We start from the raw sequence: 13707 nt of genomic DNA on the forward strand, positions 1-13707 counted from the left end.
AAATAGTTCTCATCAAAATAAATTGATACTGTTTTTGATGAGATTACAAGTTTGGTTGATAAAGGTAATAGTGTTGATGTAATTCTTAGACTTCTGTAGGGCATTTGACTTGGTACTGCTTGAGAATTTGGTTAAGAAACAAGAACAATACAAAATTAACATGGCATGCAATAAATGAATTGAAATCAGGCTAATTCAGATGTGATATTACACTTGGATTTTTAACAGTGTGGATAATTAACCATTCCAACATCTTACCAAGAATCAGGGTTAGAACTGAGTGGATAATGCATTTTTTGGTTTGGAAGCCAAACCAAAAAATCCCAAAACACATTTTAGTTCGATATGAATGGAACAATTTTTTAAAATTTTTCATAAAATAGAAACATTCTAAAAATTTCATTTAAAAAATCAACTGAAATGTTTTGAGTCACCTTGAAACAAATGTTGTGTTTTTCAATTTGTTTTGACTCTTTGGAATATTTTTCAACCAAAACCATTTGTCAACTTGGACCCAAATTCAAAGATTAGTTTCGGGTCCCCCACAATGACTTCATGTCTAGTTGGCAGCCCGTTTCAAGCAGAGTGCCCCAAGGATTGGTCCTGGGGCCGGTTTTGTTCAATATCTTCATTAATGATCTGGAGGATGGCATGGACTGCACTCTCAGCAAGTTTGCAGATGACACTAAACTGGGAGGAGTGGTAGAGACACTGGAGGGTAGGGATAGGATACAGAGGGACCTAGACAAATTAGAAGATTGGGCCAAAAGAAACCTGATGAGGTTCAACAAGGACAAGGTGGAACAATCCCATTCACTGTTACAGTCTAGGGTCCAAATGGCTAGGAAGCAGTTCTGAAGAAAAGGACCTAGGGGTTACAGTGGACGAGAAGCTGGATATGAGTCAACAGTGTAGCCTTGTTGCCAAGAAGGCTAACGGCATTTGGGGCTGTATAAATAGGGGCGTTGCCAGCAGATTGAGGGTTGTGATCATTCCCCTCTATTCGAAATTGGTGAGGCCTCATCTGGAGTACTGTGTCCTGTTTGGGGTCCTACACTACAAGGTGGCTGTGGAAAAATTGGAAAGAGTCCAGTGGAGGGCAACAAAAATTATTAGGGAGCTAGAGCACATGACTTATGAGGAGAGGCTGAGGGAACTGGGATTGTTTAGTCTGCAGAAGAGAAGAACGAGGGGGATTTGATAGCTGCTTTCAACTACCTGAAAGGGGGTTCCAAAGAGGATGGATCTAGACTGTTCTCAGTGGTACCAGATGAAAGAACAAGGAGAAATGGTCTCAAGTTGAAGTGGGGGAGGTTTAGGTTGGATATTAGGAAACACTATTTCACTAGGAGGGTGGTGAAGCACTGGAATGGGTTACCTAGGCTGGTGGTGGAATCTCCTTTCTTAGAGGTTTTTAAGGTCAGGCTTGACAAAGCTCTGGCTGGGATGATTTAGTTGGGAATTGGTCCTGCTTTGAGCAGGGGGTTGGACTAGATGACCTCCTGAGGTCCCTTCCAACCCTGATATTTATGATTCTATGAAAATGCATCTTTTGACAAAAAATCGGTTTGATAAATAAAATTTTGCCCAACTTTAGTTATGACAAATTCTCTATTACTAGCAATATTTAAATCAAGACTGGAGGTTTTCTAAATGGTGAAACAGGCATTAATTCAGGGAAGTTCTATGGCATGTATAATACATGAGGTCAGACTAGATCGGGGTAGGCAACCTATGGTACGCGTGACAAAGGTGGCACACGAGCTCATTTTCAGTGGCACTCACACTGCTTGGGTCCTGGCCACAGATCCGGGGGGCTCTGCATTTTAATTTAATTTTAAATGAAGCTTCTTAAACATTTTAAAAACCTTATTTACTGTACATACAACAATAGTTTAGTTATATATTATAGATTTATAGAAAGAGACCTTCTAAAAACGTTAAAATGTATTACTGGCACGCAAAACCTTAAATTAGAGTGAATAAAGGAAGATTCAGCACACCACTTCTGAAAGGTTGCTGACCCCTGGACTACATGATGACAGTGCTCCCTTTCTGGCCTTATAGTCTATGAATCTGTGATTCCTTACACATACATCACTGTTTTGCATCTCAAATGAAAAGCATGGAAGCAGAAAATATCACTTTTTCTCACAGGAGGCTTAGCTGCCAACTTTGGAGCCAGTCCTCTGGTGACATTTGTCACAGGAGTGAGTTCTCTTAGGGGCTGCAGTGCAGGGATGCCTCCCTGTTGGAAAATTGTGATTTTTCTCTCCTCCCTATCCCTCTTCTAATCTTCCCGCAGTGAAATACACTGCAGAAGCCAGTGCCTGCCGCTACCTCCTCTTCCTCTACTACTAGCTCTTCAGTCCTGTCAGCTAGGGAGCAGAGGAAGGGAGCAGGAACCAGTGACATGGATGCCCATCATCCCCATAATCTCTAGAGAAATCCAGCTGCCCCAAGCATCCACCACAGGTACCCCACCACCCTTCCACCCAGTTGCCCCAGGTATTCTAGAACTCACCCAACATCCTATCTGCAGATCGGATCCAGAAGAGTAATTCCTACAGTCAAATGGTTACTAATCCAAAGTATCTGACAGTGACCAAAGAGCTTGCAGTTAAATGTGGGTGGTGGACAATTCTGGGTGGTAGTGGGACTCTTAAGGATTGAGGAGACTGAGGATTTGGGGCTCAGCAGGAATGGGCCCTTGGGAATCAGGGAAGGGGGTAAACAGACCCTTAAGAACTAGGGGAGAGGAGCTCTTGGGAGCTGGGTAATGACAGGCCCTTGAGAGCAATGGGTCCGGCTTTGGGAGAGAGGACAAGGAGTTACCCAGAAGAAAAGGCTTGTGTGTCACAGGGGTGGGATTAGGGGGTGGGATGGGTTCAGTGGATGCTATGTGGTGATGAGCAGTTAGGTGGGGCTAAGCAGGAGCGAGAGGGGGACTGGGAACCCACAACAGGAGATGGGGTTACAGGAACCCAGGGGAAGTATCAGAGGGGTAGCCGTGTTAGTCTGGATCTGTAAAAAGCAACAAAGAGTCCTGTGGCACCTTATAGACTAACAGACGTTTTGGAGCATGAGCTTTCTTGGGGGAATACCCACTTCATTGAATGCATGTAGTGGAGATTTCCAGAGGCAGGAATAAATATGCAGGCAAGACTCAGTCTAGAGATAACGAGGTTAGTTCAATAAGAGGATGAGGCTCTCTTCTAGCAGTTGAGGTGTGAACATCAAGGAAGGAGAAACTGCTTTTGTAGTTGGCAAGCCATTCACAGTCTTGTTCAATCCTGAGCTGATGCTGTCAAATCTGCAAATGAACGGAAGCTCAGCAGTTTCTCTTTGAAGTCTGGTCCTGAGGTTTTTTTGTTCCAGGATGGCCACCTTTAAATCTGCTACTGTGTGGCCAGGGAGCCCGCAGTGGTCTCCTACAGGTTTCAGTATATTGCCATTCCGGATAGCAGCGCCACAGACTGGGCGGGCGAGATGGGGAGGGCAGTGCGGTGCCGAGGGAGGCTGGCGGCCCTGGAAGCCCCTCCCCCGCGCGGGAGGTGTCTGGGCATCTGGAGGGCAGAAGCCTCAGCCCATTGGCGCAGTCTTCGCCCCCACTCGCCGCGGCGGCCCCTTTAAGGGTGGGCGGGGTTTGGTTGTTAAGGACGCTGGAGGCGGGCCCGGCCTAGCTCGAGCGAGGCCCAGTTGCGGGATGGAGGCCGAGCTGGGGCTGGGCGAGGAGCCGCGCAGGGGGGCAGCCGGGGTAAGAGGGACCCGTCCCCGGGGGGCAGCCGGCAGGGAGCGCTCAGCCCGCCCCGGGCCCGCGCGGTGGTGCCGTCGCCGGCCCAGCAGGGCGCTGGGGATCTCTCCCCCCTTCCGTGAGGGGCAGCGCTGCTTCCCGCTGCTGGGCCCGGGGCGGGCTGGGAGCGCGGGCCCTGCCGAGCACCCCCATCCCCTGCGGGGGACTCTGTCCCCCCCCCGCCGAGCCCCCCTCCATCCCCGCCACCCCCCATCTCCTCCCCCCGCCGGGGACTCTGTCCCCCCCCCGCCGAGCCCCCTCCGCCCATCCCTTCCCCCCCCCGCCGAGCCCCCCATCCCCTGCGGGGGACTCTGTCCCCCCCCCCGCCGAGCGCCCTCCGCCCATCCCCTCCCCCCATCCCCTCCTCCCTGCCGAGCCCCCCATCCCCTCCCCCTGCCGGGGACTCTGTCCTCCCCCACCGAGCCCCCTCCATCCCCGCCGCCCCCCATCTCCTCCCACCGCCGAGCCCCCCATCCCCTCCCCCTGCCGGGGACTCTGTCCCCCGCCGCCGAGCCCCCTCCATCCCCGCCGCCCCCCATCTCCTCCCACCGCCGAGCCCCCCATCTCCTCCGCCTGCCGGGGACTCTGTCCCCCCCCGCCGAGCCCCCTCCATCCCCGCCGAGCCCCCCATCCCCTCCCCCTGCCGGGGACTCTGTCCCCCCCCGCCGAGCCCCCTCCATCCCCGCCGAGCCCCCCATCCCCTCCCCCTGCCGGGGACTCTGTCCCCCCCCCCGCCGCCCCCCATCTCCTCCCCCCCACCGAGCCCCTTCCATCCCCGCCGCCCCCCATCCCCTCTCCCCACCGAGCTCCCCATCTCCTCCCCCACCGAGCCCCCGCCGCCCCCTGCCGGGGACTCTGTCCCCCCCCGCCGAGCCCCCGCCGCCCCCCCCATCCCCTCCACCCATCCTCTCCTCTTGTCAAGTCCCCCATCCCCTCCCCCTGCCGGGGACTCTGTCGTCCCCCCCGCCGAGCCCCCTCCCCCCCATCCCCTCCCCCTGCCGAGCCCCCCATCCCCTCCCCCTGCCGGGGACTCTGTCCCCCCCCGCCGAGCCCCCGCCACCCCCCATCTCCTCCCCCCGCCGAGCCCCCTCCATCCCCTCCACCCATCCCCTTCTCTTGTCAAGTCCCCCATCCCCTCCCCCTGCCGGGGACTCTGTCGTCCCCCCCGCCGAGCCCCCTCCGCCCATCCCCTCCCTCTGCCGAGCCCCCCATCCCCTCCCCCTGCCGGGGACTCTGTCGTCCCCCCCGCCGAGCCCCCTCCGTCCCCGCTGCCCCCTATCTCCTCCCCCCTGCCGAGTCCCCCATCCCCTCCCCCTGCTGGGGACTCTGCCCCCCCGCCCCCTATCTCCTCCCGCCGCCCCTTCCCCCCCTGCTGCGGGCTCTGCCCGCCACCTGCCGAGGGCTCTGCCCCCCCTTGCCGCCCCCTCCCCCTGCCGGGGGCTCTGCCCGTTCCCTCGCCGGGGATTTTCTCCCTTACTCCGGGGCTCTGCTGCTCCGCCCTGTGTGACCCCACCCGGGATGCCACTAACCACGTGAGAAGACCCAGTCCCTGTTTGTAATCACGTACAGTCAAAGACGACCCGTGGCATCCAAAGGGCTTGGGGGAGAGGAATACAATCCTCTCGTGTACAGCGTTCATCTACATCTGATTTATCTTAGATTTATTTGTATAAGGACAAGTGTTGGCTCTCCCCAGCTGCCCCCGAGGCTGTTGCCAATTGGCTGTTTTTTTAAATGCCTCTTGCTGCTGAGGTGGTCTGGAGAAAGGACTTGGAGGAGAGTTTACTGGCCTTGTAGATCAGTTCAGGGAGTGTGTGCCATGTAAAGGGGGCCACTTGGAAAATGGTCCAGAGATAGCTGTGAGAGCAGTGAGCAAATGATAGTCCTAGTGCTTATATTGTTTTTGTCCTGTTTGTGATTCTTACAGTACAGTGCTAATGTTGCATTAGGGAAATTATTTGGATTCTATTTCTCTTTCTCTGTCACCCTGTACTTGCTGCCCTGAAGTTGCTACTGTCAGTAACAGTGCTCTCTGCCCTTCTCCCCCCTCCCCCCCCGCCGCCCAGATGGCCAAGATGGGCCGACGAGCTCGCCAGGATTCCTTTCCTGAGGAGAATCGTCTCAGCAGGAAGAATTCCTCTGCCACTTCTACTGGAGAGGTGGGTGCCATGGACAGGATAACATTCCTGCAGCCCAAGGTGCCACTTAAATCCGACATTGCCCATTACAGATAATTCTGCATGTCTTGTGGGGTCCTGCTTCACCAGTGTAGATCTACCCCAACTTAGTCCTGTTCTTATTGCTGGGGCCCACAGTGCCATTCTGTATTTCCCATTACTGTCCTGCTGAATGTCTGACTGAGTGCAGTCCTAGTATTTCCAACATGTGTAACTGTACTGAGGTGGGGGAGGGCAGACATGGTCTATGATGATTTTCCATGGGAGAGAGGAGCATGGTGATATGGAATATGCTGGTATGGGGGAATCTGAGGATCTGCACTGAAGTGCCTCACAAAAAGCAGTGTGATGAATGTAGCTGCTTTCTTTGAGTGATCTTTTTCCACATGGATTCTACTCTTGTTGCTCATGTGCCCCATGCTCACAAGATCAAATTTTTGACCAGCTGTGTCTGTTGGTCTTGTGTCCTAGTTGCCATCATGTTCCACCCCAGGGCATAAAGATCTGATGGGTCTCAACCATCCTTCTTTAATCCTTCTTACGATCCATGGCAGTGAGATGGAACCCCTGCAGTGTCTGCCCTTTCTCTATGCGCAGTGCTGGTGTTAGTTAAAGAAGAGGTAGTGACTTAATTAATAAGTTTTTAGTTAGTAAAAGCTATATATAATTTTTTCCTTAAATTTGTTAGACTTGAGTTCCCTCCCTCACCCAGGGTACTAGCATTATAGTAGAAGCTTAAAGTCACTAGACTTTAAGATCCATCCTTCATGTGGCACTTGGATGCCTATTAATGATGGACATTCCCAGTACCTACTCTGCTGTTGTATTAATTTTGATGGCTGATATGGGCGCAAAGAGTTAAAGATGTTAACATGATTCTGTCACTGTCCAGCATTAAACAGTTTTACACAAAGTTTGTTGTACAGAGACCTCCGCCTGCTTAGAACCATGGCAAATACGCCATTAAAAATCTTTGAAACCTTTTATTAAAGATACTGGAAAGAAGGAAAAAAGTTAAAGCTTTTGAAATATAAAGTGTGAAATAAAAATTGTATTTTAACAACATCTCTTGTTCCCTTTCCATTTAGCTGGAGACAGTTTGTGGAAGGAAACCCCCTGCCAACCTCTTTGACGGTCTTTTAGATGGTATTAAACATAGTAATAACTATTCTCTTTTTTGGGGGAAAGAGAAGTTAGTTGAGATGGGCTGGAGCTCTTGGTGTTAAAGTCCAGTCCTGGTTCCTAGAAGACAAAACAAGACAAACCTACTCAATAGGGGAGAGAAAAGAACAGCAATGATAGAAAATGCAGCTTCTGTCTGTGGCATTGACTTTCACTTGCAATCTCACAGCTGGAAGAACACAGGCACAGCACACAATCTTGAGACCTGGCAACCTTGTACCAGCTTTAGGCTGCTTAGGGCATTGAATTTAGCTGCCTTTTTTTGGTCACACACTCACAGCAGTGATGCGGAATATACAGCCTTAGCTGGCTGAATCAGACTCTTCTATGAGATAGAAGGCCAAAAGAGAAGAATAGGAAAAAAGAAGAAATAAGATGGGGAAGAAAAAGGACACGTGGGAAGGTGACAGTCTCGCATCCCAGGTGGTGGTCGGGATTTAGCCAGACCCAGTGGAGGAGATTGTCATCTGGGTCCCTTTCTCTGGCTAGGTCTGGTCAGGACATTTTTCAGGATCAGAACAATGAAGGCCTAATGGATCATAGCGAATCCTGGGGTCCCAAGAGACAATGCAGGTGGCAGCCATGATGGTGAAGTTCATTCTTTCTGGTCCATCCATCCCTCACCCAGCCACTGTTATCAGACAGCTTCTGATTTTCTCCACAAAGTCTTCTATTTTAAGGACCTCAAAAGGGGAGTGATGGCCCATCCTTTCATTATTTTGTTTACCAATTAGGCTTAATTTCTGACGTACTAATTTGGGTCCACTGATTTCCAGTACAACACTTTTTGTGTTTACCAGGTGTGATCTTAACACTGTCTTTGAATTATATTAGTAGGCCTTTTGGTTTGGATTAATTCAGTCTGTCTTGTCTCACTTTTGCACATATTTTTCATTCACATTTGTTATAGGTTATTATGACATTTTATGAACTTTCACTCTTTGTGCTCACAATGAGGGTAGATTTGTAGGCTCAGTTATTACAGTACTGCCCTGGAGAAGTGTCCATCCTAGAGCAATGTTCCATTTGTCACTCTTTTTCCAGGTGCAATCTGTGTGAGGGAAGCCAACCTGAAGCTGTTCCTCCTTGAGAATTCGATGCAAGTCTCCTCGCATATTGAGGAGAAGGCTTCAGCCAGACCTCAGCCATCTGCTAGTGCCTCTCTCTTAGTGCCTCTCTCACTTAGTGCCCTGGTGGGCTGAGATTCCACCCCAAGCTCCTGGGTAACATCTGCTCAGAGCCTCATTTGTCCACTTCTACATCAGTGTTAACAACTTCTGATCAGCAGAAAGGAGCACTGCTCCAGAGATGAGCTAAGGTACTGGTCACCATCCCTGGCACCTGAGTCACTAGACTCTTGTCTTGGGCTCATTTGTTTAAGGGCCATAATCTTAGAAAGGCTCCTTCTGGTGTTCTGGTGCTGACCTCCAAAACAGCAGGTGCAGTGCCCACTCAATTGGCAGATTGGGCTGCCCTTGGTACCCACCCTGGCACTGAATGACTGAGTACCTGTAGCCTGTGCACTCAGAGCTTTAGTATTGTGGACCTCAGTACTGACTAGCTCTGTGATACCCGCTCCTTTGGCAAAGACTAAGACCTTGGCTATGCTTGTAAGTTACAGTGCAATAAAGAAGCCCTGGGTGCCCTAGCTCACTCCCCGTCCACACTGGCAAGGCACGTAGAGCACTCTGTTTCCGCAGCTACAGCACTGCTGGTACTCCACCTTGGCAAGTGGAATAACATTTGCTGCACCCCTGTTGGAGCACCGCAGCACTAGTGTGAATGAGGCATTGCATTACTGCACTGTGATCAGCCTCTGGAAACATCCCATAATCCCCTTAAGTCAGGTGACCACTCTTGTTGTGAAATGCCTTTTCAAAGCTCTGTTTTGGAGAAGCCAGCTGCTTATCAGCTCAGAGAAACAGTAAACATTTACTGTTTGCTTTGAGTGAGTGAGAGAGAGAGGGGAGAGGGGGTCTGAACTTACAAGACAGCATGCTGACCCACTCTCAGCACCCCAAAACCCACTCTCCCTCTCTCCTCCCACATTCACACAACACACTCCCTGTCACACTCCACTTCTCCCCCCCACCGCATTTGAAAAGCACATTGCTGTCACTTGCATGCTGGGATAGCTGCCCATAATGCACCAGTCTCAATGCCACTGCAAGTGCCACAAATGTGGCTATGCCAGTGCACTCGAAGCTGTCAGTGTGGACAGACTGCAGCACTTCCCCTACTGCGCTCTGTGAAGGCAGTTTTAACTCACAGCGCCCTACGTTTGCAAGTGTAGCCTTACCCTAAGTGACTGATTGCTGGGCCTGGTAACTGGTCACTTATCCTTGAGAGATTGAAAGTAGTGATATCCAAAGCATCTGCTTTGGAGTTACTGGTATGCTAGATTTAAGAGGTATGCCTCGTACCAACCTCTCCTATGCTTAGACAAGGCATGTGATATAATGGTCCCTCCCTTAAAGTAGCCAGGAGTGGAATCCATGTGGACAATTCCTTGAAAAAGAAAGGTTACTTACTTTGCAGGAACTGTGGTTCTTAGATATGATGTTCAAATGTAGTCTATGACCTGCTCCCTCTTCCCATTACTATAGAGTCCTATATCACTTGGGTTCCATACTGGCAAAGAAACTGAGGGATGGTTGGGCCTGCTCAGCCTTTTACGCCCTGAGGGGAGTGTGTGTGGGGGGGAGGGTGCAGGAGGGCACCTAGGACACAGACATGGCCCCAATGGACATTGCTAGCTGAAATATCCAATCTCCTGTGCAGGGTGTGCATGTGTATAACCCACATACCTCCTGAGCATGGTGTTCTCTCCCCTCTAGTGGCACTGAGACCACTTAGGGGTTAATGAGTCCGCTACAGTCTTAGCTAAGGGTATGTCTACACTACCCACTGGATCGGCAGGTAGTGATCGATCTACCGGGGATTGATGGTCTAGATGCGATACTTCGATCCCCGAACGTGCTCCCCGTTGACTCCAGAACTCCACCAGGGCACGAGGCGGAAGCGGAGTCGACAGGGGAGCGGTGGCCGTTGATCGTGTGCCGCAAGGACGCGAACTAAGTCGATCTAAGATGCGTCGACTTCAGCTACGAGAATAGCGTAGCTGAGGTTGCATATCTTAGATCAATATTTCCTCCCCACCCCCAGTGTAGACCAGGCCTAAGGGCCATGTGGCTTTTAGCTCATGCAGTAGAGGCTCATGCATTTAGCTCCAGAAATCCCAGGTTCGATCCCACCTGCCGATGATCGGGGTCTGTCAGTGTTACATGTGCACCAAGAATGAAATCTGTGTGGGTAATATATCATGCAGAACCACAGTTACTGTAGGGGATCTGGTCATACTCAGGCTCTAAGATACATAGCTGCAGCCTCCTGCATATATAAATCAATTGTGTGACTTGGGACCCTTTCTGGGCTCTGGTGCTCTTGCAGGTGTATTTATTCTCTAGAACCCCCTTTTCACTACTCTAACCTGCACCTATGTGTGGTTTGGGACCTTTCATTCTTTAGGGAGAAATGACTTTATCTACTTTCTGTTGGCCTTGTTTGTAACTTGGCTTCCTTCTTAGGCAGTCCCTGGACAAGTATCTGGTGTGCAGCAGCCTTCTGCTGTCTTTGCAGTTGAACATGCACAGCCAAACTCTCTCCTGTCTTGGATTGTTTTTCACTGACACCCACACAAAGCAAATGTAAAATGTTGCCATTATGAATGAGGGGAGTTGGCACACACTCTCTCCGGGTGTGAATGGTTACACGAGGTGTGTGGCAGGGGAGAATCAGGCGCACAGTGTCCTTTAGGTGTTGCTTGTATTCGTTCCAAGCTGAAATCCAGAGACTCGTGTTGGGGGCCTTTAATGGTTTTTCTTCTTTATAATTTTTCTTTCTCTTTTCCCCCTGCTGATCTTTCTAGGATGAAGACACTGAGGAAAAGGTAGACCTTGTAGGACTAGAGGCTTCTGGGTAGTTGCTGGCTTCTCCTAGAGAAACTGGCAGAGCTAACCTGTCAATGCAAATGGAGATTGCCTTGAAAGGGACTTTCACACAGGAGAATAAAATATAGTAGTCTCATGCCTCAGGCTCAATGATTTGCCTGCTTTCCCTTGGCTCTTACTGCTATCCTTTGTTTCGTAGAGACTTCCCTCCTTCCTAGCGGATGCATCCTACACTAAGGTCACAGTCATGCATGTTGCCACAGAAATGGTGGGGACATCCGATTCCATGTTGAAGCCAATGAGAGTGGAGGAGCTGGGAAGGTGCTGTGCCCTCACTGAAAAACATAATATCAGCAATTAGTGACCAAGGTGTCAAACCAGAGACTGGGTTTTCATTTTATCTACGGTATGCTTGGCAGGATGCCCTAGTGTGAAAGCTCCCCTTTAAGAATCACAGAGTCCTGCTGGTGCCCATCAGGAGGCCAGTCAATAGACAAACTGGGTTCTAGCTAGAATGTGTGCCTGTGCCCTTTCTGTGATGTTCTTCTGCCCCTGGAACTTGGTTGCACCCCTTGTATTCTCACTGCACCAACTCCTTGGGAAATGTTATTGCCGGGAGGGAATCTGGTGAGTTTGGGTTTGTGCTGAGCTCCTGAGTTACATGAAGGGAGCTGCATTTTCAATAGTGCTCTTCTGTATGGATTTACCATAACTAAAAGACATTCATGAAATTTCACAGCATTCATTTAGAAAAGGGAGTCCTGACTGCTCTTCAGGATGTACTAGAAACTCATCAAATGGGCAGTTATTTCCTGGGGGAAAGCTTAGAAATGCTTCTGAATTTTCTGAAAAGCTTCTGGGCTACGTGTCTTGTGTAGTTTCTGCCTATGTCAGGAGTCGCTATTGCCCAGTCCTCCTGGCTAAAGCTGCTTATTGTATATATTAGATACACAAACACTTCTTTTAGCTGAGGAAAGGTAGAGAGGAGAAAGCACCATCCCAATACCCTAGTGGTGGCATGGCATGTCCTAGCTGGTCTTCACTCCCCTCACCAGAAGGAGCTGGAAGTTCTGCAACGGTTGAGCCCTGGAGGGAAGGTGGAGTGGCCCTCCTTTCTTCTCCCTCACTGCCAGCAGTACTGCTGAGCTCCAAAACTTTGAAGAAGTGCTTCCTTTCTCGGTCCAAAGGTGAGGAGGAAATGGGTTGCATCCTCTCCAAACAGGAACGTCTTTTTCAGAGCAGATGCTGCTTTCCTCCCAAGGCTTCCCTGAGCTATCTGGTTAAATACGAGCTGATAAACATGGTATCTTATTGGTCTGTGTCATGTGAATCTCTTCCTAAGGCCAGTGCCTCTGGGCCTGATCCTACAAGGTGCTGATTGCATTGAAGTCAGTGGGAGTTGAGGGTGTTTAGCAGCTTGGTGTCAAGCCCTCTGCATGTGATGGGAACTACTGTGCATGAGGCAGCTCAACAGAGAAATGACTGTGTCTGCCACCTATCAGGCAGAACACCACCTGTTACCAGGTCCTCAGTTGTCAATTGTCTGCTGAATCAAAGCTATGGGGGATCAGCCCTTTCTTTCGGTTTTTTATTCCAATCCTATAAAGACTGTATGAGGCCCCATTCTGGAGAGGTTATTATGTGTGACGGCTAAAGTCCAGGAAGGAGACTCTGCCTCGCACCTCATTACTTCTGGCCACAGGACGTTACTTTCAGTTGGTCTGATGCCTGTCATAGAGAGAGAAACAGCACTGCAATTCACAATTTTCTTTTCATAGTATCAAACAGTAAGATAGATCCACCTAGTTCACCCATTCTCCTGCCAGGTCAGGTCAGGATCATTCCCTATATTAGAAGCCCCAGAGTTGTGTCCCAAGTAGTTTTCACTGTCTCAAGTGATGGGACTTACCTTGGGGGATGATTCCACAGACGCTCTTCTTGCTGCTGGGAAGAGAATCAACCTAAATCTTCATTAGGTTAATTCTGTCTGGTTAGATCCAATTGCATCCCCCTGTATCACCGTAGATCAGCAGTTCCCAAGCCAGGTCCTATTGAGCACTTGCTGGGAATCTGTGGAGAGGTGGTTGGTCACATGGTAGTAGCTCCTCCTGGCTGCTACATTTCATTAAAATAAACAATATTTTCCTGACTGGACTTTTCCATGTGAGCAGTTGTTGCTACGGAGATGTTGTGTGATGGGAGGGAGAGGCAGTGTCAAGGAGGCGATTGTTCTAGTGAGAAGATCATTACTCTGAAATACTTTAGGACCACCTGGCCTAAATCCCTGCCTTCCTCCCTAGGGTTTACGCCCTTCAGATACCTGGTCATTCTTTATATTGAGGTTACATTTATAAATAATTTTATAACAGGAAAATAAATGGTTAATTGCTGTAGGGTCTGATGAATCAGTAAGTTGCTTATAATCATCTGTAATGCCTACTACTTGTGTCTATAAAATGTTTATGACCTCTATTAATCATTTATTAACCCTTTATAAAACTATTATAAATGGAATCTACTATGAAGTGTGACCACAGACTTCTGTGGCTACAATACATCCCTCCCTTAGTCATTGCTCAGCCAAGCTGAAATACTTAGCTTCTTT

The 13707-nt window shown here is 49.8% G+C and overlaps 1 protein-coding gene across 2 annotated transcripts in view; it reads left to right on the forward strand.

Moving 5' to 3' along the window:
* Positions 1 to 3650: 3650 nt before the first annotated feature.
* The window catches only part of IFT43 (intraflagellar transport 43), a 53207-nt gene continuing 43150 nt past the window's right edge, over positions 3651 to 13707 (forward strand). Inside the window, exons 1-3 of one of the 2 annotated variants that reach the window (XM_050955756.1) lie at positions 3651 to 3757; positions 5860 to 5952; positions 11081 to 11101. In XM_050955756.1, the coding sequence (XP_050811713.1) occupies positions 3707 to 3757; positions 5860 to 5952; positions 11081 to 11101 (165 nt within the window). In that variant the 5' untranslated portion in view covers positions 3651 to 3706. The remainder of the gene's footprint in view (positions 3758 to 5859; positions 5953 to 11080; positions 11102 to 13707) is intronic. The other variant, XM_050955757.1, reaches the window with a different exon arrangement.

Source organism: Gopherus flavomarginatus, chromosome 5 (assembly GCF_025201925.1).
Source record: "Gopherus flavomarginatus isolate rGopFla2 chromosome 5, rGopFla2.mat.asm, whole genome shotgun sequence".
Lineage (NCBI taxonomy): Eukaryota > Metazoa > Chordata > Testudines > Testudinidae > Gopherus > Gopherus flavomarginatus.